Genomic DNA, 27,613 nt, shown 5'->3' on the forward strand with positions numbered 1-27,613 from the left:
ACTTACCCTAACAGAGGCTTCAGGTCACAAGAGGAAAACACTATTGATTCAGGTGACCCTAATCTTTTGATATTCTCTTTTAGTATACAGTCTAGTGCGACCACCCCGGGAGAACCGTGCAGGAGGCTGGACTGTCATGATGACCTTATAGGCACCAGAACTCCCAGGAGAGGTGCACAGGGAAATAGGCAGAGTCAGTTAGTTGTGACGCCAGTTGGAGTATTGAGACACCCGCTGGTCCCTGGGCTGAGATGGTGATGTGGGTGCCAGTGCTCTACTCCAACAAAGAGCTTTAGCCCAGGGCGTAGCTACAAGGAAGGCAATGTCCAGGCCAGGATCAGTAGAAGTGCTCACTGCTTTATTTTAACAGGCATCTGCTGGCCACTTGTCCTGTAGCAGTGAGCTGTGGCACAGTGGCTTGTAGCTGGCTGACACCTTCCCATGTATTAGCAGAGAGTCTAAGATGTCTGCAGATCCAGATTCTGGTCTATTGCAGGGGCTCAGTTACCTTGTAGAGGTGGGTGCAGGCTGCCAGGGTTATAGCTCTGCTTAGCCTGATATAATCCTGTCCTCTTACTGATAGTAATGCAGCTTCTCTGTCCTGCTGCTGCTGTGGCAATCCTCACAGCACACAGTGTCTGAAACACAAGATGGCCACTGCCACACTTCTCCTTGCTTCTCCTTCCCTGGCTGCTTACAGAATACTACTTCCTTTCTCTGCTATAACTATTTCCTGTTCAAGCTACAGATCCACTCACCATAGTATGTGTTGCTATGGAGACCACAGCTCACTAGGACAAGTGAAACCAGAGAACAACAGCTTAACAACATTACACAAATGAACACAGGATGAACATGGCAACATATACAATCTATCATAACATGTAAGGCACTTATATGGCCAAATAACCATTAGTAACTCCTGTGAGGGGGTTACACTAGTTTTAGGTTTTACTGTTTTTGTACAGTATTTGTTTACTTAAAAAAAAAAAAAAAAAAAAAAAGTCAAGCTGTAGCCACTTACTAAGGGGAGAAAAAGGGGTTGCAGAGTTGCATTATGGCTTATATACTGTAGAATCCTGAAACTTTGATGGTACGCAAAGCTTACATTTTAACTTTTACCTACTGCTACATATAAAGCATGTGAAAAAAAAAACATCCTACAATACTGTACTTCGTGTCAATTATATCTATGGAAATGCTGGAAGTTTCCCTATATGTATAATGGAATCTGAAAGTCTGCAAAGGAAACCTCTGTAGGCCTTCTGTGAAAATCGGGGAAAAAGTGATTGATTCGTTTCCACCGCAGTTTTTCCCGCAGCACTTTTTTGCTGTAGCCCGCTATGTGAAGCCTTAAAGGGGTATTCCCATGTACATAATCATATCTATATTTGTAGATAATTAAAATTTAAACATTTTTGCAAATATAAGTAATTAAAAATTCTGCAGAGTTTTAAAGATTTTCTCTAACTTTCTTAGTGGTGAGAGTCTGTTATCTTGATCGATTGCCATGGATACGACCACTAATGCAGAAACTTTCTATGGTCTGGGACTTGTAGTGTCATCAGTGGCATCATAGCTGGGCTCCTGACATGTATCAGAAGATATCCCGGCCACAATAAAGAAATCATGGCTAATTTTTCTGACCTTAGAAAGTTTCTGCATTGGTGGTCATATCCATGGCAAAAGATCAAGATAAGACTGTGACCACTAAGAAAGTTAGAGAAAATCTTTAAAACTCTGCAGAATTTTTAATTACTTATATTTGCAAAAATGTTTAACTTTTAATCTACATATTAAAAAATTATGTAGATGGGAATACCCCTTTAAAGAGGACCTTTCACCATATCTGGGCACAGGCAGTGTTATATACTGCCAGAAAGCTGACAGTGCGCTGAATTCAGCGCACTGTCGGCTTTCCCGATCCGTGCCCGGTGTAAAGCGCTATCGGTACCGTAGCGCTTTACAGTCAGAAGGGCGTTTCTGACCATTAGCCAGGAACGTCCTTCTGCCTCGCGGCGCCAATCGCGCTGTGCTGTGGAGCCGGAAGGAACGCCCCCTCCCTCTCCTGATAATGCTAGTCTACGGACAAGCTGTGTGAGCAGAGGGAGGGGGCGTTCCTCCCGGCTCCACGGCACAGCACGATTGGCGCCGCGAGGCAGAAGGACGTTCCTGGCTAATGGTCAGAAACTCCCTTCTGACCATAGAAGAGCTACGGTACCGGGCCGTAAGCTCTTCACACCGGGCACAGATCGGGAAAGCCGACAGTGCGCTGAATTCAGCGCACTGTCAGCTTTCTGGCAGTATATAACACTGCATGTGCCCAAAAGTGGTGAAAGGTCCTCTTTAAGTAGATTTAAGCATACTTGGGATAAACACATGTGTATCCTAAAATAAAATAGTAATGTTAAAAGAGCAGACTAGATGGACTGTCTCGTATTTTTTTGCCATCTGTCTTCTCTGTTCCATTTAGAAGTATTACACACAAAGAATACTGATTGACCCGATATGTTGTATCTGATAATTAGTAGTGTTGAGCAAGTAGTATTCGATTGAATAAGATAAGATAAGATAATCCTTTAATAGTCCCACCTTGGGGAAATTTCAGCGTGTTACAGCAGCATAGTAATACAGATACAGGATAATACAGAGTAATATGTTACAGACGTAGACACAGATAAGCTGAGAAGAGAAGATATACTAGGAGTCCATGGCAGCTAAGGAAAAACAGAAGAGAAAGAGGAAGACCTCATGGTCATCCTCATAATCATTAGTTCTCTGTGCGGAGAGCTCTTCGTTTGGTCTGATGTAGATTATACAGCCTGGTCGCGGTTGGAAGGAAGGACCTGCGATAGCGCTCCTTCTCACACTTGGGGTGAAGCAGACGGTCGCTTACAGTGCTGCCAAGTCCCATCAGGGTCCCATACATGGGGTGGGATTTGTTCTCCCGCATGGAGGTCACCACAGACAGTATCCTTCTGTCACCCACCACCTGTACTGGGTCCAAGGGGCTCCCCAGGACAGAGCTGGCCCTCCTGATCAGCCTGTCAAGTCTATTTCTGTCCCTGGTTGATATACTGCTTCCCCAGCAGGCCACACCGAAAAAGATGGCTGAGGCAACCACAGAGTTGAAGAAGGCCCTAAGAAGTGTCCCCCGGACTCCGAAGGCCCTCAGCCTCCTGAGCAGGTAGAGTCTGCTGTGGCCCTTTCTGTGCAGCGCCTCCAGGTGATCAGCCCAGTCTAGTTTATTATTGAGGAGCACGCCCAGGTACTTATAGGTCCTGACTATCTCAATACATGTTCCTTGGATCTCCACCGGGGTCGGAGCACCTCTCCGTTTACTAAAGTCCACCACCATCTCCTTGGTGGTCCATCGAATATTCGAAGCGTTTAACCCCTTGGTGTTCGGCCGATTACACGCATTCCTATGCCGGCGAGATATTCGATTGAATACTACTTGCTCAACACTACTAATTAGTTTCCTAAAGCAGACAAGCCCATTACACATTGCTGCCTCAGTTTTTTTACACATTCTGCTGAAAATCAAATGTTGCCTTTTGTGGTTACAAACTCTATACTAAGTTGACTTGGCCATCTCTGCCCTCTCTATTTCTTCTTTCTTTTTTCTCTTTTTTGATGATTCTGTTTTGTAGATACATTATGGTTGCACAGGTAGCTCAAACCATGTATAAGCTTCAAATTAGCAGTTTCCTTACTCTAACAAGACGTAAGGTTTTCAGGTTCACTAGCTGGAGTGTAAGTTCAAGTAGGATTGTTAAATAGGCTTTCAATTCAGGATATAACTTGCAGCAAGTTTGTCTATAGTAGCAGAGTATCTTTTTGGCATTTGTTTTTGTGTATCATTCTCGTATGTTTACTTAATACTAAAGTATTCCAGTGATATGTAAAGCTACAACCCAAGACTGTTAAGTTTAGCTGCTCTCAAGCTGTAGAAATCACTTCATTGTGGCACCATCTGGAATCAGCAGTACACACAATTTGCATGAAATACTTCAGGCTACATGACATTGGAATACATGATGGGACCTCCTTCTGCTATAGTTTATTGATCACTAGGATTTCTTTTGAGCTAAGTAATGTCATAAAACACTGCTTGGTTATCAAGCCGTAGGTTTGTATCAGAATTTTTTTCTGAAGAATGTGTCCCTTTGATGAAATTCAACACTTGACTTCAGTAGCGTTTTGCTTTAAATTTTGTGATTAAATATTTCACTGCCTGGAGTTGGTTTCATCCAGCTTTGTCACTTCACACCAGTGGTTCCCTGCTGTGTATACCTTGCGTCTGGATTTGAAAGGTGAACTTTTAAAGTTACACCTAAACTCTTTAGTACTGATGATCTCAACTAAAGTGTATATACTACAGCAAAAATGTACAATCTATTAGCGGTAATGGACAAGATGAATGTTCTTCATGATGAGATGGAAAAACAAATAGACTGGGGGGCGTGGCCTAACTGTCGAGGCGAAAGGACGTGCGCTTCTGGAGCTCCAGATTCATCGGCACAAAATCTGATTTCATCTGCCTCTACAGTGCCACCATCCACTGGACCTTCTTCAAGGGACCTTTCCCCCAACCTCCCAGCGTGACTGGCTAGAGACATTCCCTCTTCTTGCGGCTCCGATCTGCGGTGGAGAGCCTGCGGCCTACCACGCATCCCGGCCGCCCGGCGCTCACCTACTTCTAACTTCCGCTGCAAGCGCGAACGCCGCACCGGACCTGCAGAGAGACTCATCTGCCTACGTTGCTTGCCTCCGATTCCTCCGGACATTCGAACGAAGACACCGCATCTTGTTCTCCTGCTGCCTCTCAGGCGCCCCGGGCTCACCTGACGGCACCGCCGCATCAGCTCACTTCCGGTCCCGCGGCCCTGCAGTGCACACACCCAGACGCCTCTCGGCTGCTGCGGAGGAGATAGAAAGCTGCCGCATCCCTTCTACTGGCTGTACCTGAACTCCGGTGCCGACTTCAAGAAGCGGAGGGGAGCACACACAAAAAGGGAGATAAGTAAAGCAGTTTTTTAACCCCTGCAGTTCTCTGCCCTCATCGCCCATTCTCAACTCCCCTCCCCCCCCCCCCCCTTCCTCCTCTGGCACCATCTGCATACTGGGACCTCCTCACCTTCCCACAGATCCAGCCATCATTTCCCACAGACACCGGACTCTGGCTGCCAGGCAGTAGAGTGCAGAGCTTTTACACAACCACCAGGGAAGCTCCTCATACTGCCTGGCCCCCCCTCCCCCCCCACCACCCTTCCCTGGCTCTCCCTCCAACTGAACCTATTACCCCTCCACAGACTTCCTCAACCTCCTCAGACTTTTCACAATAGACTGTCTCTTCTGCGGCCTACTACTACTTTACAGTAACTCTTGCGTATCTTTTCAAGTTTGTCTCTGGCCACTTGCTCATTACCCCTCATGAGCCTGTAATCACCGCCCTAGGACGCTGTTCCACACCTATTTAGCTACCTACCCCCCCCCCTCAGATATGGTCAAAATCGGGAAGGATAGACCCTCAGATCCTAAGTTACAACAGAAAACGCCTGTTTCCCCGACTAACATGCAGAAGTTCTTGAAGAAGCAAAACCCTGCACGTCCGGTCCCATCTCATAAACATCAGCACAGTGATTGCTCTTCTCAAGGTGCCGGGGCCCCAGACTCTGAGGAGGAATCCTTCAACATGGACTCTGATTCTACAGTCATAACCCAAGGTTTCCTTAAAGAGGCTCTCTCCCATGCGCTTGTCCCGGTACTTTCCGAGATAGCCGAACTCAGAGCAGATATGAAAGCACTGGGGAAGAGAGTAGACTCCCTGGAATCGAAACAGGCGAAGACTCAGAAAACCACTTCTGCCATGACAGCCACGCTTGACTCCCACACGGAGCATTTTAATAAAACGTATCTGTTACTGGAGGACTTGGAAAACCGTAACAGACGTAAGAATGTCCGTATAAGGGGACTCCCTGAAACGTTTTTGCCGGACTCTTTATCTGAAGTAGCGAGGTCACTTTTCAGAATGTTGCTTGGAGAGGAGAAGGCGCAGTCTATCCTAATTGAGAGAATACATAGAGCAATTCGCCCACGCCCGGATGGCAATGATCCGCCGAGAGATGTTATATGCAGCCTTTTATCCTCCGCTCACGCCTCTGAGATTCTCCGAGCAGCCAGAGACAAAAAGGACTTGTCACATGATGGCACCCCTGTACAAATCTACCAAGACCTTGCTCCTGCCACGCTGCAAAAACGCCGCCTGATGCGCCCGCTACTGGATGTTCTGAAGGCGCATAACCTTCCATATGCCTGGCTGTTCCCTTTTGGACTCTCGTTCACCAAAAGTGGTAGAAGATACAACGTCTTTACTCCCAGGGACCTGGACCAAGTTTGGGAAGTGCTCAACATTCCTCCTGTGCCGGTTCCGTCCTGGTTGCCGATCCCGCGGGATCCAGACCCGACCTCCGTTCTGCCCCTGTTGGACCCTCCGCGCACTCCAGGTCGCCTCCGGTCCCCGAGGTCCAGGAAGCAGCTTATGCGTGGCCTGGACTCTAATTGACCATGTACATCACGGTTTGCCTTTACCTTGTTTTGTGAACTGTATATGCCTCATAGCCTAATTTCGGTTTCACCCCAGACTGGGAATAACTCCCTCTAAGCTTTGGTTTACGCATTTATTTCTATGCACCTTTCATGTCTGGGTGATGTTGATATTGTGTTATCTTACCCCGATGATGACTGATATTTTCCTGTTTTCTATACTACTGCAATACTAGTGTAGTGTTTTGCTTATATACGCATGGTGTGGACACACCAGCGTCCATTTTGGTATTTATCTGTTTCCTTTTCCCTCTGGAGATCTCTATAGATCTGAGTTACCCTGATTTTGCTTAGTTGGCTGTAGCTACCTTAGGTGGCATAGTTTGATAGTTTCCTTTTGACTACGTTTCGCTAAGTTACGTAGATTGTATTATTCTTAACCTATTGTCTCACTGTTGTTGTGCTTACACTTATTGTCTTGTTCCTCCTCGCTTACCCCACTTCCTCTCCCTCTCCCCACTTATACTCACCTCTCCTTGTCCTACTGCTCTTTCCCCTCTCCTAGGTGCCTTGCAATCACAACGCTGCAGAATGCTTTCCTCACAAACATCCGCATCTGTTAAAATCCAATGTGTGACTCTGAATGCCAATGGCCTTAATTCCCCAAACAAGAGGCACCACATTATGTATCTGCTCAAGAGATGGAAGGCAAACGTAGTCTTCCTCCAGGAGACGCATTTCAAGGGTTTAAAGGTCCCCAAATTTCCTGGTAAATCCTTCAATCAGTGTTTCCACAGTACTCACCCGAATTCAGCGTCAAAAGGAGTGTCCATTCTGATTGACCCTTCCATGCCGTTCATCCTCAAAGCGAAGTATGCTGACTCTGAAGGCCGTGCGTTGTTCGTTAAAGGCAGCATAGCCTCAGTCCCGTACACCTTCGCATCCCTTTATGCCCCGAACAAAAACCAGACGTCCTGGCTTATCCGAACCTTGCACTCTCTCAGCCTATTCACAGAAGGACAGCTGGTGGTAGGTGGAGACCTTAATGTTGCGTTGAACCATGTATTAGATACTTCCTCTCCAAAGTCGCTTCTATCGCAGAGGTCTATCAGCGCGATCCACAGGGCACTCCAAGAGCTTAACTTGGTAGACTCCTGGCGTATGCTGCACCCTACTGGGCGGGATTACACCTTTTACTCTAGCACGGCGGGGACATACCACAGGATAGACTACTTGCTTATCTCAAAAGATTTGCTTCCCCTCTCCTCAGACGCCAGCATTGGTCCGATAACAGTGACTGACCATTCTGCGGTTCTCCTTTCGCTTCAACTCCGACAGATTTCTAAGGGACAGTGGACATGGCGTCTAAATGAATCCTTACTAGACACTCAGAAGAATGTAGATTTCTTGGAGGAACACCTGAGAGAATATTTTCGAAGCAACGTGACCCCAGATGTCTCCCCGCCATTAGTTTGGGAGGCACACAAAGCCTACATCAGAGGCGTACTTATCTCTCTAGCTGCGAGAGTGAAGAGAGAGAAACAAGCGGAAATAGACTCTCTCCTTGCCAATATAGCAAGACTAGAACGCATTCATAAGAGAACTAAGGCGGAAGCGGCGCTCTCGGACCTGCTGAGTCTCAGAGAGGCCCTCTTGAACATACTCAATATGAGAGCGGCCAAACACCACCTCCATTTCCGAAAATTGCTCTATGCCCACGGAAACAAAGGCAGCCGTCTCATGTCATCACTTCTCCACAAGGCTAAACAGAAAACCTACATCCCCAGCATCATGACCGATCAGGGCCTTTCCACCGCTGATACGCCTGAAATAGCGAAGGAATTCGTTAAGTTTTATTCCAATCTTTACAACCTAGCAGACCATGAAGTTCCGTATACGGAGCTGGAGCAGCAGAACCTGATCAGAGAATTCTTAGACTCCCTGGCCCTGCCTGAACTGTCTCCAGACGCGGTGTCTTCACTCTTAGACCCGGTCTCGCACGAAGAACTGTCTGACGTTCTTAACAGCTTCCCCACAGGAAAGAGCCCGGGACCTGATGGCCTGCCGCTGTTATACTACAAAAAGTTCAAGTCCACCCTGATTCCACACTTGGCCAAAATGTGTAATGCGCTGCTTTCTGGGGATTTCCTCCCAACTCAAACGCTAGAAGCCCACATAACTCTCATTCCCAAAGAAGGAAGAGACTGCACCCTCTGTGGCAACTATAGGCCTATTTCCCTCCTAAACTTGGACTTGAAAATCTGGGCCAAGCTACTTGCCTTAAGAATGAAGCCATTAGTCCCAGACTTGGTTGATCCTGAGCAGTCCGGTTTTGTAGCAGGAAGAGAGGGCAGGGACAACACGAGGCGCTTACTTCCGCTGATACATAAGGCCAGAAAAGACAACCTCCCCCTTATACTCCTGGGCGTAGATGCGGAAAAGGCCTTTGACAGGGTCTCCTGGGCCTTCATGAAAGAGACGCTGCTCCGATTCCAGTTTCCGCCGCCCTTTGTTGATGCGATTTTGACTCTCTATAAGTCTCCTTACGCCAGACTTAAGGTCAACGGGACACTATCGGAAGCATTCCAGATTCGCAACGGGACCAGACAGGGATGCCCACTCTCACCGACCTTATTCATTCTGGTCCTCGAAACACTCCTTCAGAGAGTTCGCCAAGACTCGTCTGTTTTGGGTATCCGAACTGGAGAGGTCACCACCTCAGCAACAGCTTTTGCAGATGATGTCTTATTTGTCATCTCTAATCCGGAAGAAGCCTTGCCACGCATCATGGAGATCTTACGGGTCTATGGGAGAGTCTCGGGATACAAAGCCAACCTAGAGAAATCTGAGATTTTAAACGTTTCGCTCCCGAAGCACCGTGTTTCCCTCCTTCAAGCTAGCACACCATTTCAATGGACCACCACTTCGATCAAATACTTAGGCATTCGTCTCACTCCAGCCATCGAAGATTTATTTGCGGCGAACTTCCAGCCTCTCCTTAAATCTCTCAAAGCTGACTTAGACTCTTACCAGCACCTGCCACTCTCCTGGTTTGGCAGGAAAGCACTCATACAGACTTATCTTCTGCCGAAAATCGTCTACAAGCTGTCCATGCTCCCCATCTACGTCCCGAAAGACTTCTTTGCTGCAGTCCGCTCCTTGATCACTAAGTTCATCTGGCGTCGCAAGGCGCCTAGAATAGCATGGTCGTTGTTGGTGAAGCCTAAAACGCAAGGCGGGATAGGCCTCCCGGATGTCAGCCTTTATTATAAAGCGATCCAACTCGGATGGTGGTCACATCTGCTGTTCCCGATCTCCACTAGCACAGCTTGTCTTCCTCCTTCACTGCTCAGAGACCTGTGGCTACCCCACACGAGGAAACCGCACCCGGACTCCCTTAATCCACTTTTTAAGGGAGCTGTAGAAACTTGGCGTACCCTTGGGCCAGAACTAGCCCCGGGCCCTTCGCCATTACTACCAGTCACCCTCCTCCCAGCCTTATTTGGTGATCCTGTAAGACAGTATGCCTCGGCATGGACTACCCTTCGAGATCTTCGACTGAGGGATTTGTGGGATGACGAAGCAAAGGAGCTGATTACTGACCCGGCACGCTTCCCGCAATTGTCACGATTGTCTTTTCTCCACAAGGAACACATCCGATTTTTTCTCCTACAGCTGAAAGAGACCCCGGACCTGAGAATACACCTGTCCGCTTTTGAGAAAGTCTTAGTCTCACGAACTAGGATGTTACGAAAGGTCTCTTCCATGCTTCACAGATTTGTCTCACCCCCAGCAAATTACAAGCCGGCTTACATCACTTCCTGGGAGATGGACTTGGACATGAAGTTTTCACCTGAAGAAATTGCGCATATCTTGAAGTTCTCACACGGCGCGTCCACGTGCGTCCGTATGCAAGAAAATCATTTCAAGATCCTCTCGAGGTGGTACAAAACGCCTGAATGGATGGCTAGGCGTGGACTCAGCGATAACCCCCATTGCTGGAGGTGCTCCCAACAGGTCGGCACGTATCTACACTTGTGGTGGACTTGCCCAGCTGTCGCGGATTATTGGTCGGAGGTGACTGACCGCATTAGAACGGTCATTGAGGCACCCTTTGACCTTACGCCTGCGACACTGTTCTTGGCTCACCCGAATCCCACCTATAAACCTGAAAAAGATAAGCTCGTCACACTACTGCTTGCTGCGGCCAAACTCCTGATTCCACGGTACTGGCTGCAAACCGCGACACCTCCCTTGTCGCTTTGGGAAAACACTGTAAACGAGATCTCGAGGTTGGAAGAACTGCTCAGCTGGTCTCGAAGGACACATGACAAATATGTCAAGGTTTGGAAGCCATGGCATGATTACTGGAAAACAACACACCCCATCTGCGGTTGATATACCCTGAAATGACTGGACTTTTAGGTTTGTCCGCAACCTGATCCCTTTTGTTTCGGCACCTCCCTCCCCCTCCTCCCCCTCCTCTCCTCCTCCTACTCTCTCTCTTTACTTCGCATGGGCGCTTACACAATAGGACTATCTAGACTGAATCTTCCTAGGTTTACAGTTGATAGTTATGTATCTTAGGTTTGCCTTACTTAGCTTTTTGCATGTTGCCGTATACAATGTATGTCATATGCGCCTTGCATGTGTTGTTAGCTATTGATGTTCCACCCTGTTCCCCTTCCCCCTTTTCTTTTTTCTGTATCCCCATAAAATTTTTGAAAAAACCAATAAAACTTCTTGAATTAAAAAAAAAAAGAAAAACAAATAGACTGAAGTAGCAATAATTTGTTTTAGAGATTTTAGATCTAAGTATGTTTTCTGTATGACAAAGGTTTCTGTATTGTAATTTTGTATATGTATCTTCCACTTGTGAACATACCATGTGGCTAGACGCGACGGGATGCCGTTACAGTGCACCAGCATCCCGTTGCGGCATTCCGCTCTGGATTAGGCCCGAATAAATGGGCCTAATGAGGAGGGAGTCTCGCGTTGCAGATTTTGTGGCTGAGTCAGCCGCGGAATCCGCGGCAAGATAGGGTATGTCGCTTTTTTCCACTACCAGCTAGCAGAAAAAAGAAGCGAGCAACTCTTATTGAAGTCATTGGGAACCATTTTTGGCAGCGGATTTTGAGGTGGATTCCACGTCAAAATCCACTTCCAAAAAATTCCATGTGACCATATAGATTATCTTGTCTTTCAGGTTCCAAACTTATTTCTCCAGCTATGTTACCTCTCCTGCTATGCAAATTTCACGTGAGCCCTTTTCTGTTCCCTTTCCCTCCCTTAACCTCTCACTAGTGTCTATATGCTGTGCTACATCATGCCTTAAACTGTCTCTATGGTAGCTTCCTGGCTAAATAAAAAGTTGATCTGTCAACCATTTTTTATGCAGACTGGAAAGATGTTCCCTGCACATTTCTACCAATTGTTGTCTTCAAAACTATGTCTCACTCCTCATCTCATCCCACAGTATAATTTATTATATGCTGATAACCACTGCGATATTCCTGTATTAATGTAGAGATGACAATTGTCAGCAATGTTATTACTAAACTAATCAGGAGAGGTGAATTACAGATAACTTTAACAAAATGTGGTCAATTTGTCAAAATGTCTGTCTCAAACTCTCTTATGGGTATCCCTGATGTTACATCCTTCTAGATTGGGTACACCACCATGCTCTGCCTTGCTCTGGTGTTTAAATCCCGCCAAAGGCAAAAAAAACATCTGCAAGGAGTTTGGAATATGGGATGGAAATCCATGCAAACACGGGGAGAACATACAAAGACATACGGATAGGGAAAAATGTACATTGTGAGCTCTATGTGGGGCTCACAATCTACATAAAAAAAAAAAAAAAAAAAAAAAAAAAAGGAACTTAACTACATATAACAAAATATAAAAATTCTGAAAACACATCCCATTTTTTAAATCTTAAAAAACTTAATGTCTTCATTTTAATGTGAAGAATGAGGCTGCTTTGATTTGCACAGTTTAGCAATATCTGGTTGAATTTGGGATATCTGCAATCAATTGTCAGGTTCTGCATTCAGTCGAGAGCTATATTTTGTTTTAGTGGCCACATAGCCGAATGCTGCTTCACATAAATATGTTGTTGCAAAAGGAAGAAGAACATAACTGTTGGATGTTGAAGCCGCTTCTCCTACTGGAGGATCTGTCAGTGGTACTAACTGCTTTTCTGAAGAATCCCATCTTCAACCAGCGAACCATTGCTGAACAAATTAGGAATGTTTTTCGGATAACGTGGCAAATAACTGCAAATACTGCGCCAACTAAACTGACACAGCAAGGATCGAGTGACCGCACAATACGAGCATGAAAGATGACTAAAGCACTTCCGTCCGTAGGTACAGTTTGTTCGGCGAATATATGAGACCGGCGTAATATGCCACAAAGGGCGGTCTGAGACCAGTTGGAAACTTGCCGTCCGACTGTGGAGCATTAATCCGCCGTCCTCGTATATTCGCCAAACATACCATAGTGCCGTGCTGGTAGAATATTAGGAGTGCATGTGAACCAGTATTTTAATTTTGAAACCCTTCACATATACCTATTTTTTATTGTTAACCGTTTATTATCGCCACATGGCAGAGCGCTTGTAGATGGTTCGCGGAGCACAGTTTGGGAAACACTGCTTTAATGCAACATTTAGGTCAGGTTCACACTATCGTCTTGTCTGAGGAATGGAACAATGGAGAGGTCACCATTGCATAGTGGTAACACATGAAGTCTGATGGAACCCATTGACTATAATAGGGTCTGCCGGGTTTCTATCATTTCAAAACTGAAACCAGTGGAGTTCTCACTGTAAAGATGGTATATTATAGTAATAATAGCTTTTTGGTGCTATAACTCCATACACAGCCCAAATAATACCGCCCTATGATGTTCATGTCAGTAGCCAGTTTGTATTTTGGATATGGGACAATAGATTCACAAATAGTTTAAATTTCCGACCAATATATTAATGGTAGATACGTATTTATTAGAAATATAATTGCTGTGTTTATCAGAAACCTATCCTTCCTCTATTTCATATTTTAGTGCCACAAAACATTGTTATAATAATTTATTCCAACAAGAGACACAATTCACTGTTCTAGGAACATATTTCTCATCCATTGCACACTTGAAACTTTCCAGGCTTGTCTACACATTCAGAATAATGATCCTCCTAGCAGCTGTACAGTTTGTGTGCAAATTCAGAGGTACTGCCATTCATATCGTATCATGCTAAGAAAACCCATTTCACAAATGTCAACCTCAACAAGCTGGGTCTTGATTAGAATGGAGGGAACTGATCCGCTACTTGTTTGTAGCTTCTTAAGAGAAGGGCTATCAATCCACTTGCAGTAATTAGGTGATTCATTTCTCTACTTCCAGGCCATCCTAAAAAAAATTACAGTTGAAGAGAACGCTCTCAGCTTGGTAGATGTCATTTGCTCAAAATGTTTGTTTTTTTGCTAGATAAGGTCATTTTTAAATCCCCTTTCTTGACAAGAGTAATAATGTTAAAGTTGTATTGTACATTTGGCTGTATTTACAGGACTCCTTTGGGTGAATTTTATTAAAAATGTCTTTTTTTTTTTTTCGTTGGTGTATCACATGGTTGTGTGAAGAAATATACGTGTATATAGTGCCTTTTCATACAAATGTTCTAAATTTATTTTATATCAGTGTCAACATATTCCGCAGCGTTTTGCAGACATTTTGTTGTGACATGTTGTGTAGATTTTCTCTAGAAGGTAATGCAGTAATATAACATGTTTCTACAAATGTGAATGTACCAGTACTGTTGCTGTATGTATTTGTGACGCTAGGTTCACACATGCGTTCTGGTTTCTGTTTGTTGGGTCCGCTTGGGGATCCAGCGAACAGAGACCTAATCCATTGAAAATAGTGGTTACCCACGGGAACCTATAGACCCATAGACTATATTGCAGTCTACCCAGTTTCGGCCTGGAAAAGGCAGAAAAATGTGGAGAGTAAAGTCCTGCTTTTTCAAGCAGATTCAGGGACGGAAACACCAAACGTACTGTAGATCAGGTGCAAGTATGAACCTAGCCTTAGTCATTTCACCAACTCCAGTTCTAAACTTGTTGTTTGCTTACTGCTGCCTGCACGTATAGGCCAACCACCAATGTGTCCAATTATATTACTCTAGTAGGAAATTTACACCTTGCATTTCCTGGGTTACAACCCTAACCATTAAGTATGCCTCTGGCTTGCTGTCTGGTACCACTGCCATTCTGACCATTTCTTCAAGCCTTTGCCAGCTGTTTCCTGTAGTGCAGCTACTACTGATTGTAAACTATTTTGGGGATCTTTACATGGTGAATACCCTGCAGCAAAGGCTACACCTTTGTAGAAGTGGCAAGGGTAAAGATGAGACTCTTCAGCCCATATTAGACAATTCGGTTGTCATTTTGTTCGACATATCTGACATATTTTCATTTTGATCTATAAAATAATGGCCATCTTATCAGTTAATACAGACAATACATCCAGCAGATGTCACCGCCACCAAGTAACCATAGCCAAGTAACAGTCATTGTGTTTCTTCTTTAGCAAAGCATTTTCTTCTTGTTTGATTATCCTACTTGAACAGGAAGTCTATGCACAGATTTTTAATAACCTATCTGGGGACTGCAAAGGCAATTCTACAAATATAACATTGAATTTTTTTTTCAGTAGTTTAGGGTTAATTGTTTATATAGATAGATATATATGTATATGTGTATATATAATATATATACATTTTTTATTTATTTTTTGAACAGCAATTGCAATAAGTAAAAATTACACTTGTAACTACAGTTGTGTCCAAAAGTCTTCAAAACGACACAAATGAAATTTTTTTTACAAAGTTTTCAGTTTTGTTTTTAGATCTATTACATAGATTTCCATATGGTAGACAGATGTACGTTAGGCATTTCATACCTTTTTAAACGTTTATTGACAGATGTATATAGTTTATCCAATGAATCAATATTTACACTGTTGAGTCAAAACTTCTCAAATTCGCCCTGGCCTGCCAGATATTCGCTTCTGGGCCAAATCCTGACTGACAACCCATTCTTACCAAATCAGGGCTTGGGGTTTGTCACAATTTCTGTGTTTTTGTTTGTCAATCCACTTTTTATGGATTAACCACAGGTTCTCCATGGGATTAAGATCTGAGGAATTTCCAGGTCATGGACCCAAAATTTTGTTTTTTGGTTCACCAAGCCATTCAGTTATCACTTTTGCCTTGGCTACATCATGCTGGAAAAGGCATTGTTCACTAACGTGTTCCTACATTGTTGGGAGAAGCTGTTTTTTTAAAAAAAATCTTTAGATATTATTCATGAAAGTGTTCTCCCTTGGATGAAAAGCAACCACACATAGGATATTTTACTGCTGACATAACTCAGGAGTCATGGTATAACTCACCTATTCTTCTCTGGGCAATCGTTCTTCTAGATGACCCAAGCATATGGGACTTTATTAGAAACATAATTATATCCCAGTCCTTGGCAATTCAATCATTGAACCTCCTGCAGAATGGCAGTCCTTTGGTGAGATCTCACTACTCCTCTACTGGAAAACTAGAGTTGGAATGGTTAAAGAGAAGTTCTGTGTGATGTGCTTATGTAAATAAGCAGTGGTTAATGTAGGGGTCCACAGGAGAGGGGGAGGGATAATCAAGAAGGGGGAGGTATTAGAAACACAAGAATATTTTAACATGTTTTGCCCTCTTAATATGGGTTTGTTTAAACTTTCCTATCCTGAATGAAGTGTGACATACAGTATAGTGACAGTGATAGCAATATATATACTGTTAGTATACTGCTTCTTGCTTCTACCTCTCAGAGCCTTTATAAAGATTGCCTGACCTAGAACCCATTTCCCGTGGCTCTGGCAAGTAAGCTTCACACCGTAATTGTATTTCAACTGCTTTTGGAATCAATATTATCTACAAGTGTCATGAACAGAAAACCAAGAAAAATAGATTCTTCAAAATCCTTATAATGTGCTCCTGTTGCAGAAATGTGTGGTCTGGTGCATATTCTAAAACAAAATAACAAGGATTTCCTGTATTTTCATGTGTTAATTCCAGAAGTGTGAGCTGCATTTTGTACGATTCCTATGGGTCACTGATCCAGCAGGGCAGTACCAGCTTTGTGGTGCTGTGTTCCTGGTTTCTTTCCCATCCAGTAGTAAGGGTGGGTCTGTTTTCTGTATTTAAGCTATTGATGTCAGATTGGCTGGTGTACTGGAAGGTGGTAAAAGTATGCATTTCTAGGTACTTTATATAAGCTACAATAAAAATCTATATTGAATATTATCATCGTTTTAATAATTTCCCTAGACACTGTATGGTTGTATTGAATGAAATGATGCCACTAGTTGTCTTCTCTGCAGGAGGGAGAACTACACACATATAAGTACACATTCAGCTTTGTACTTTACTCATACAGTAACTAGTAACATTCAATTACTAAAACTTGGGGCATTTAATCCATGCCCTGGAGCACTCACTTTGGGTTGGGGTTTGCAGTAACAATCTTAGTCTATCATAATCTTTATAGAGAAACCTATATAGATAGGTTTTGCAACACAAACTTGAGCTTGGCAGTCTCTTCCGACATGTAAGACTGGTCAATGTTGATTCAATCTGTGTTTGTGGGACAGGCCAGCCTCATAAAGCAATATAAATGGAATTACTCTAACATAACAGACTTAATATTTCATTGTATATTAAGTGTTTGTGTTGGTGTTGATATTGTATTGATCTCCTGTCGTACAATATAACATAGTATTGTCTTTGACATAAATAAAACTCAATAAAAAAAAAACAAATAAGAAAACAATGTTTTTCAACAGAAGACATGTTTGCATGGTAAACACAGGATATATCTGATGTTTGTTCCTTCTTTAACTTAGTGTCCCTTTAATTATGTTCTAGGCACATGGGAACAGATTCTCCATCAGATAAAGAGGAGATTATTGTGGTGCTCGGGAACTTCAACAGCAAGATTATTAAAGTTCATGTGAGTAGACAACATCTACGTCAAGCCGTTCTCTTGCCTACGTATTACACTGACTATTTACAGTATATGTGTTCTATCTGTACTGAAATCTGTAAGTCCATGAGTATAGCAGCTTAGACCAACAAAATAAGTCTCTGCTTATAGTAGTTTTTAACCCGAGGTCAGCTCTCAGAACCCAAGTTAATATACATAAAGCCTCATTTACCCAATTGTCTAAACTGAAAGCTCAGCTTGTGAAAAAATTAAAGCTGAACTGTTGCGATGGACAATACTATCTTTTTGTTACATACCATAGTTTGCTCAGGGACACTTTAAAAGCTATGGACGTCTTTGAATTGTAACACAATACTTCTACATGTCTTATAAAGTAGTGATATCCTACACCAAATACTATAGTGGTGCTCAGTGGCAGGGTTATTTAATCCTCATCATGTAAGTAGTTATAAATGTGGCAAACTTTAATGAGCACAATGTAGATGCAGTGTATTATACTTCAGTTCATCTTCACATGTACTTATTATAGTATAGGACAATTCATGAAAAATCAGTCCACTGGCAAGCATAACATTTCAATCCTAAGCAGATCTTTATAAAGTTGATCAAAAAGTCCCTTTGCTAGATATGTGATAACGTTCTATAGAAATGTTGTGACTTATCCAAAGCTTGCTTATATTCATTTTCAGGCCAACTGATATTCATCCTGCTCCTAATTTCGCACTTTTCTCACGTGGGCATGTTTCACGATCTTGTCAGTCAGCACACCAAGTTCTTAATGTAGTGCAGCATTCTAATACAGTTTCCAGATCTGTACATTCCCTATTCTTGTATGATGCCACTGCTGTCACTGGCTGTCATTTATCAGCACAGCTTTATTTCTGTAATGATGTATCCTTGTACAGCCAATGATCTTTTCTCCCTGGGACTGACAGACACCTGTACCTGCAGAGTCTGCTATGGGTTCTGCCCTTTCTTTCTATACTCATTCACAACCTATATTATTTCCCTCCCTCCTACTTCAAAGTGCTTTGTGAGTACTCTTCTCCCTTTCTCCCCTGTGATACAATACAGACTGTGTGATCTGCCTTTCCAGAAAACTTAGATGTTTTCCCATCTCTCATCTACCATGCCCAACATCCTTCCCTGTCCTCCGGTGACATAAGAAGCTGACACAGCCAAGAGCGGTGGGCTGTTGGTTCAGTTTGTGACAAAAGCAGCAGTACAACCAATTCTACCTGAAGGAGTTTCACAGACTGTACATCCGCAAAATGGTTGTACATTTTAATCAGTTAAAGACTATTTACAGTGTTGCTTATTTTTGCATCTAAGAAGCAAATGAAAAATAAAAAATAATCCTAGAAATTAAGAATCTACAAACGCATCTATTCTGTTTTTCTGGGGTATTTTTTGTGCACAGCCCCTCATTATCATTATTATTATTCACCAGGTTGTTGGTCCTATGCCACTTTCATAATTTTTTTCAAAGGTGAGTGGGGTTGAGACCATGGCAGTCTGGGGCAGCGATACCTTGGCCCAACAAATTCACTAGAATTTACACTAGGATGAGTTATACCACAAACTGACACAGATTTCAACCAAACACCAAAATTAAAAAGCTGGAGCCTCTTTGCAATTCAGCAGCATGGTGTGCCAGTGGAGGAATTTGTTAAATTCATACAAATTGTCAGTCTTAAAAATTTTCCCACAATGCATCTATAACTTTAGAAAAGGCATGCCCTGGCTTATGTGCATTTCTTTGGTACCCGTTACGTACTGCCTCTGCGGGCTCTGCATTAGGCATAACATAGCATTAAAGCATTCCTTTAACCCCTTCCCGACATGCGCCGTAATAGTACGGCGCGTGTCGGGTCTGTAACTATGGCGACCGCCCGGGAGCCGGGCGGCCGTCATAGCCGCCGGGTGTCTACTGCTTTAAGCAGTAGACAACCGGCTCTGATGCCTCCGATCGGTCCCCGGACTGATCGGAGGCATTAACCCCTCTGGCGCTGCTGTCAAAGGCGCCGGAGGCGCCATTTTCCCGGCGGCGCATGGGCGCCGCCATTTTGGCAGGGATTGCCGGCTCCTGGAGCATGCTCCAGGGCCGACCCCCGGTTGCCATGACAGCTGGGAGCCTTGTTAAAGGCTCCCAGCCGGTCTGCAAATTCTCTCTTTTGCAGGCTGGTGTATACAGCCTGCAAAAGAGATGATGATTTTTTGCAATGCATTAGCATTGTAATGCATTGCATTAGTGATCAGACCCCCTGGGGTTCAACACCCCTAGGGGGTCTAATAAATGCAAAAAAAAAAAAAAAAAAAAGTTAAAAAAAATATTAAAAAATATAAAAAGAATTAAAAGTTAAAATCACCCCCCTTTCCCTAGAACACATATAAAAGTAGTTAAAAACTGTGAAACATATACATGTTAGGTATCCCCGCGTCCGAAATCGCCCGCTCTACAAATCTATAAAAATATTTTTCCTGTTCGGTAAACGCCGTAGCAGGAAAAATAGTCAAAAGTGCCAAACCGTCGTTTTTTCACTGTTTTAATTCTGATAAAAATTTGAATAAAAAGTGATCAAAGCAATAACATTTCCCGAAAATGGTAGAACTAAAAAGTACACCCCGCAAAAAAAGACGCCCTATACATCCCCGTACACGCACGTATAAAAAAGTTACGGCCGTCGGAATATGGCGACTTTTAGAAAAAAAAATTTTTTAACATCGTTTTGGAATTTTTTTTAGGGGTCAAAATGTAAATAAAACCATATAAATTTGTTATCCCTGGAACCGTACCGAAACACAGAATATAGGGGACATGTCATTTTGGCTGCACAGTGAACGCCGTAAAACCAAAGCCCGTAAGAAAGTCGCAGAAATGCATTTTTTCTTCAAATCCACCCCATTCTGAATTTTTTTTTTCCTGCTTCCCAGTACATTATATAGAATAATTAATGGTGGCATCATGAAGAAAAAATTGTCCCGCAAAAATTAAGACCTCATATGGCTCTGGGAGCGGAGAAATAAAAAAGTTATGGGGTTTAGAAGGAGGGGAGTCAAAAACGAAAAACGAAAATCAAAAAATGCCATCGGCGGGAAGGGGTTAATCTTTACTTAAACCTCCAAATTTCCCAAAAGACATAGGGCTCAGTGATTTAAAAACAGGCCAAGTGAAAACCTAGGGATTGCACACAATAAAACATATTAGTGGTATAAATTGCTTAAAATTCCAGTGAAATTAAATAATTTTTTTCCATCCTGTTATCACTAATGAAAAGATGATAAAAGGATGGAAGCAAACTGAAAATTCAATGAAAGATACTGTAGGTCTTCTCTCTAACTGAAAGGAATATTTTTATTTTTAAGAAAACTTTGTTTGTTTTTTATTCTGCACAAGCGGAATTACCGCAAGAAGCAACTCAGGAATGTTGTGCAAGTCTTAATGTCATTGAATGACCTTCCAAATCCAAAAGGATAAACAAAACACAATAAAACAGTCAATCATAAGTTGTTGGGGTTTTTTTACATTCTGGTAAAGGTCAATGTAAGTCAAGAAATTGCTTATGAGAATTTCAACATCCTAATAGTAAAATGGGTTTTAGCAAATTACATTTCCATATGGGAGGCACGAGGTTGATGCTTTTTACTCTGCTATCCAGGTGCAGAAAAAGCCAGATCAAATACAAGCAGATCTCCTGATCAGTGAGCCAGAAGAGAGGACAGGGCTGTGGAATTCAATTATGAGGTATCCATATTTGTCCTTCTTGGAAATAAAACTGATAACATAAGCTACATATAGTTGTGCTAATATTGGGTTGTATTAGAAATGTGTCACTTATATTTCTGTGCAAGTCATTTTATCTTGAAAATCTTAGTCTGCAGAAGATCATTGCTTTATGGTGAATGTGCCCTCTGGAATACAGATTTTATTTTGCTTTGTTTTCTTTTATCAAATATTAAGTTTTTGTTTTTTTTTTTATTATTACAAGAACTGTTTACTCCATTGGTGCATATGCACGTTTTGCTTGCAAGGTTAGACTTGTATAAAGTTAAGGGGCATGTATGGCTATATCCACAGGGGTTACCATAAATGCAGGCCCTACCTCCGTGACTCACATCTGTCTACAAAACTGGCCGATGTTTGTGCCAAAGTGAAAAGAGAGAGAGATGCACATGGGTGGACACACTCACTAGTCATATGTATGGAGCTTTCTAAAACAGCTGGGCCTCACCACAGTTGACACCTGCACATGCACAGCCCTCTCTGCTTTCACTATAACAGTGAACAGGCCCTATTCTTGAGAGAGATGCAGGTCACAGATGAGGGTAAAACATCTATCAAACTTTCATGGAATGTCCTTGGATATAGCCATAAATGTCAGGATGAAAAAACCCTTTAGTACAATATAGGCCAATGGATTGCAGAAATTTGATACAAAGGGAATGTGGCAGAGATGCCCATTGCTAACAATCAGATTTGAGCTCTTGTTTTCTTCACACTCTTTGGGGAAAAAAATGATCTATGACCTGATTTGTTTGCAACTAAAACTATTTCAGAAAAATATTTCCCAACAAATGTATCCATTGCCTTTAACTAAAACCAGGGAGGCAGTTAAAAGGCCTTGCACCTAACCTGCGGTGGCCTGCTAACACTTCAAGTGACACACACAATTTTGGTATTGGATTTAAAGCTAAAAGTTCTTCTATACTTTGTAGCTTGTATAATGATTTATACCACAAAATAAGACACATGACACATTACCTGTGACTGGTACCCATGGCTGTCCACAGTACTGGAAGCAGCTCCAACACCTTTACACACCAAATCTGTCAAGGCTGAAGCTTTTAAAGAAATAAATTACTTCCTATTGTTATGGATCCCCTTTGTTCTTTTGTTGGAGGTTAGCGCTTAAATAAGAGATAGAAATGAACTTAATATTATTTCAGTGCCAACCTTGATTTCTCTAAAAGTAAAGGGTATACACAGTAATACAAATTAGACTGCATTGCCACATACATAACTGTGCTATGCTTTAGGCTATTACCTTTCATTTCCTTATGGTATTAGTCCTTCCAGCAGTCTCTTTGGCAATACTTTTGCCCTGGGTGGAACATATACAGAGAGCAGTGATTGCATATTGATGCCTCTGGTGGTGGTGTGAAGGGGAGATTAAATGAAAGAACCAGCGGAATTGGAATTTTGTTAAATATTTAACAAAATCTCAAACCTCTGAGCCTTAGGTAGACATTAGTATGCATTTATTTTAAATATAACACAAAATCTCAGTTGGAATAAGAAGTGTATTGCTTTACTTTCACTTAGTTGTCAAGAAATAGTTTATTTTTAGCCCAGAAATGTTTTCATTTAACATCACTGCCTACTTTTCTGTCACCTTCAAGTCTCAGATTTACATTCCTTAATTGTCTGAACAGCTTCAGTGCAAAGCAAATTAATGTATTTCCTTTTATCAAGGGACTATTATTCTGTGTACAGACAGGAAAGTGAACCCAGATGGAGAAGTTACTGGGATTTAGTAAATCTCTTATGAAGGATGTATCAGTTACCAGTATATACCTTTTCTCATTGTATTAAATAGCCCATATCGTTTTTATTTGGTGGGATCGTAGCAAATTAATATATGTATGGTTTATTGTAGACACATAGACGTATAGCAAAATAAAAGTGCTCTTATGGCACTAAATAGTACTAGCTTGTTTTATGCATTTTATCTTCAGTAAATCATCCAAATGATAAACTGAAAAAATAACTGTTTAATCTTTTCAAAATATGTTTCAAAACATAGGTGCACAAACAGAAAAAAGGTATAAATTCCTAATGTCCATAACTGGTAAATTATTCAGTAGTACCGGGCCTGTCACCAAGTACATATTGTTACATGACAGACTAGTTGATATTCATATATCATTTGATTTTAGAATTTGGCCACATTTAAAAGATTCACCATCTTTTGTAATCCCATTACCACTTTGGAATATGAGAAGTATTGTTGATCACAACGAGTATGTAAGAAATGATTCTAATATCTGCATACAACCACTCATCTGAAAGGGAACCTGTCAGGTCTGGTACACTAAACCACCCATAGCATAACTAAATGTGTATTTATTTATTTATTTATTTGCTTTTAAGAAATCCACAGTTCAGGAAATAACAAATTTTGTAGGTCCACAATTACTGTCCAGCCTTCACCTGTCAGAAATGAGGCATTTAATGCATACTGTAGATACCTCATATTTCTGTCTGTCTTTCTTCCTTCCTCCCTCCACAGAGCCCATTGTAAACTAAGACTGCTTGTGTACAGAGTAGAGACAGAATGAATCAGATGAGAAGTAAAGATAGGAGAAATACTAAAAGACAACAGACTCTCTTCTTTAGTGAAGAAAATTGCAAAGTTTGATTCCTTGACCAGCCCTATTGATTTCTGAAAAAAATAAGTTTTGGACACTAAGCCATTGGTCCTTAAAGAGGACCTTTCATGTCTTCATGCATATGCAGTTTTATATAGCGCTAGAAAGCTGACAGTGCAGCAATTCGGCTTTCCCAGTATGTGTCCCGGTATTGGTGCCAAAATTAACAGCAGCGATATCCCCAATATCTCCCCACTGTCAGAAGGGCATGCCCGACAGTCTAATACAAGTCTATGGATGAGTACTGCCAGGGGAGGGGTATTCCTCACAACCCAGCGATGACTTTAGATATAAGGAATGCCCTTCTGACAATGAGGAGAGGTCGGTGCCGAATTAACGGCACCAATATTTCCAGCCTCGGGGCGCATAACAGGAAAGCCAACAGTGTGCTGAATTCAGCGCACTGTTGGCTCTCTGGTGGTATATAATACCGTACATGGATGAGGACATGAAAGCAATTAGCCATGGCCTAACTCTGGCCACAATGGTTAAAACAAAACAAACAACCTTTACACTTATGTAAAGATTAGCACAATGTATCTCATTGGGTGCACCGAAGAAGAGTCCATTCTCCATCATTCGGAGTACAATGTCCATTGCATGTGTGGTTGTCCTATGCCTCGACTTTTCTGTGTGTCGTTTGGATTAAGAAGGCATTAATACAAGTGTTCTTAGGCATTTTCTTGAGTTTCACTATGATTAATTAGTTAAACTGAAAAGACTGTTCCATTCTGCTGCCTATGGAAATCCACAGCTAGATTTGTGTCTGTGGCTCAGAGATTTGTACTTCCCCACACAGTGTTGGTTAGCTGCCCTCAATAATGATTGCTATGCATTATGGAAAATGCTGAGAATACATAGAAACCATCCATCCTTGCACTCTGCAGGCAGAAGCACAGGTTCCAAATGGCAAATTTACTAGTTTCTTCTATAATACAGGTATAGGTATTCAAAAGAAAATATGCAATTTCATTAAATTCAGTTCATCTTTTTGCTTTTAATGTAGGAATGTCAAAGTTGCCTTTTGGCAATCAGCAGTATTTGTTCTATGAAATCTGAAATGATTCAATAATTAAATTATTAAACATTTATCTTCTGTTTCAGGTACAAGCAAGCGTATTCTGTATTCTTTAAAGCTCAAATTTGACATTTCCTTCAGATGTAAATGCATGCGGCAGACATATGAGTAATGAACGTGTAGAATTAAAGACGCTATGGGATATGCCTTGTTTCCTTTCACATAGCGTTAAATAATGAAATTCTGGCATTTCTATAAATGCCACTTGCTGTATACATCTCCCATAAGCTTTCTGTAGGGGCCGCAGTGGGCGTCCAGAATGTTAGAGTAATTAATAGCTTCATGTAAAACTATATGTGATAGTAAAATGCAAGGTAGGGCTGTGTTCAAACCTCCGCTGCTTATTTACATTTTTCTGCTTTTGTATATTTTGTGTACTGTATGTAACCCCCAAATGTAAAGCACCATGGAATTAATAGTAATATATAAATAAACAATAATAATAATAATGCTCTATTAGAGAAGAATAATGGAAGAACTGAATATGTTGTGTGATAGATACAAATGACGCCCAATAGACGACATTAACTACTGTATTATTGCAATCTATCAGGTTTCCACCATATCTTGTCTGACTTTTTTGATGGAACCTGTGAAAGAAGTTCCTAAGGAAGTGTCGGTTAATGTAACTATAATCCGTATCATAATAAACATGTCCAGGCCAATGGAAGTGAATTTCCAGTAATAGACAAAGGGTCAATAATATAGATTTCCAGCAGAAACTATCGGAGTTCAAAGCCTTACTAAAATATAAACAAATATCAGGCACCTGGGTGATCAGGAACAGAGTTTAAGTATCCCTCCTCGGCTCCTGATTGGTTCAGCATAGCAGAAATCTTAGAACTGCAGAAGCTACATATTTTGGCATGGTAACCTTAAGGGAAAGCTGTTTAGCACACTGACATCCCTAACAACTGCACTATTTTACCTGGTATTTTTGATTAAATTTCCAACAGTGTCGCCTAAGATGTGAATATTCACTACATTCTGTTTGTCAGTGTACAAATACGCATGCTTGAGGCAATGCTGTGGTGGTGCTCTGCTGCGGAGTGAAATGTGGCATACTTAAAATAGACAAAAGAATGATCACTATGGGACAAATATGCACAGAGTGGATCACAGAAAAAAGGTGCCACAACAATAATTTGACCTTCTGCGATTCTTAAAGGGGTATTCCCAGCTTGCATACTCAGCAGTCTTTACTACTGTAAAATCTTTTCTTCCTGTTTCTTGCATCATTTGGTGGGCGGGGTTTCACATGCAACCTGCTGTTTAGCTCTGCCCCCAAACTTGTGTGTAGCTCCGCCCACCCATATTGGACTATGAAGTACAGGCAGCAGCAACTCCATTCTGTGTTACATACAGACACTGCCTGTCTCTGCCATAATGAACACAAATGAGTTAGCTAGCCTGATAGCAGATAGCTGGGAGAACAGAAGAAATGAAAGCAGCTCCTCTCTAACAGGAAGCTAGGTCACATGGTGTACACACAGGAATAGCTAGACACACCGGCTCACTCCCTGCAATTAGCCCCTCCTCCCTCCCCCCTGAGAGCATTAGATACATCACTTGACTCATGAGCAGCTAAGTCAGGGCTGTGGCCACAAAGAATTGAATAAAGTGATATAGCGCACAAACAAAGCAGTTTTGCTGAAGCAATGTATTTAGGAAAAGTCTTACATCCACATTAACAAGCAGTATAGATAGGATCCTTGTGATGGGACAACACCTTTAATATAGACTACCAGTGTTCTGGTGCAAAAGTCCAGATTGCCCCCCCCACACACACGCACACGCACACGCACACGCACACGCACACACACACACACACACACACACACACACACACACACACACACACACAGCAATTTTCTTCCCTTTTATGCTACTAAACCACCACCACCACCCCAAAATCCATCATTTACTATACTCTGATCTTTTCATTCCAAATGGAACAACTGGTCAATTTTCTCCTTTTAGACAGTGAAAGGTTAAATATTACAAATATTCTCACTCCAGTTCACCAGAGGACAAGGGTAATACATTTCCAATGCACAAACTGCCAGTGATCAGAGGGATTCAGAAAGGTAATCAAAGAAGTTTAATCAGCCTTCATGTGGTGAGGGTGACTTATGGACCCCCAGGCTTATGGTCACAAAGGTATATGAGACCATTGTGAATCTTGCGTTATGTCAGTGCTTATGGGCCCCTTAGGCGCCTGGGTGTGATTGCTCCCTCTTCATACCTTCAAGTTACGTCCCTGCTCCATACTCATTTACAATGTGTAGGAAAGTAGTAACAGAAGAAAGGTAAGGCAGGAGGAGTGCAAACTGTAAAGTGAGCTACCAGTCTTGTCAGAACATTGACTTTAAGGCTACAGTTCCCTGTAGCCTTAACAAAAGCCCTAAATTTCTGTTAGGGGGTGTTCACACTACCATCGGTGTCCGCTGCTAATGTCTGTTCAAAATCTTGTGCAGACATTAGCATCGGACACTAGCTGTGT

General features: G+C 42.2%; 1 protein-coding gene across 1 annotated transcript in view; it reads left to right on the top strand.

Annotated features, from left to right (window-relative positions):
• The window catches only part of UGGT2 (UDP-glucose glycoprotein glucosyltransferase 2), a 197,559-nt gene that overhangs the window by 150,322 nt on the left and 19,624 nt on the right, over window positions 1-27,613 (top strand). Inside the window, exons 30-31 of the mRNA XM_075265381.1 lie at window positions 17,525-17,609; window positions 21,263-21,348. Coding sequence (XP_075121482.1) covers window positions 17,525-17,609; window positions 21,263-21,348 — 171 coding nt within the window. The remainder of the gene's footprint in view (window positions 1-17,524; window positions 17,610-21,262; window positions 21,349-27,613) is intronic.

This window comes from Leptodactylus fuscus, chromosome 2 (genome assembly GCF_031893055.1).
Source record: "Leptodactylus fuscus isolate aLepFus1 chromosome 2, aLepFus1.hap2, whole genome shotgun sequence".
Taxonomy (NCBI): Eukaryota; Metazoa; Chordata; class Amphibia; order Anura; family Leptodactylidae; genus Leptodactylus; species Leptodactylus fuscus.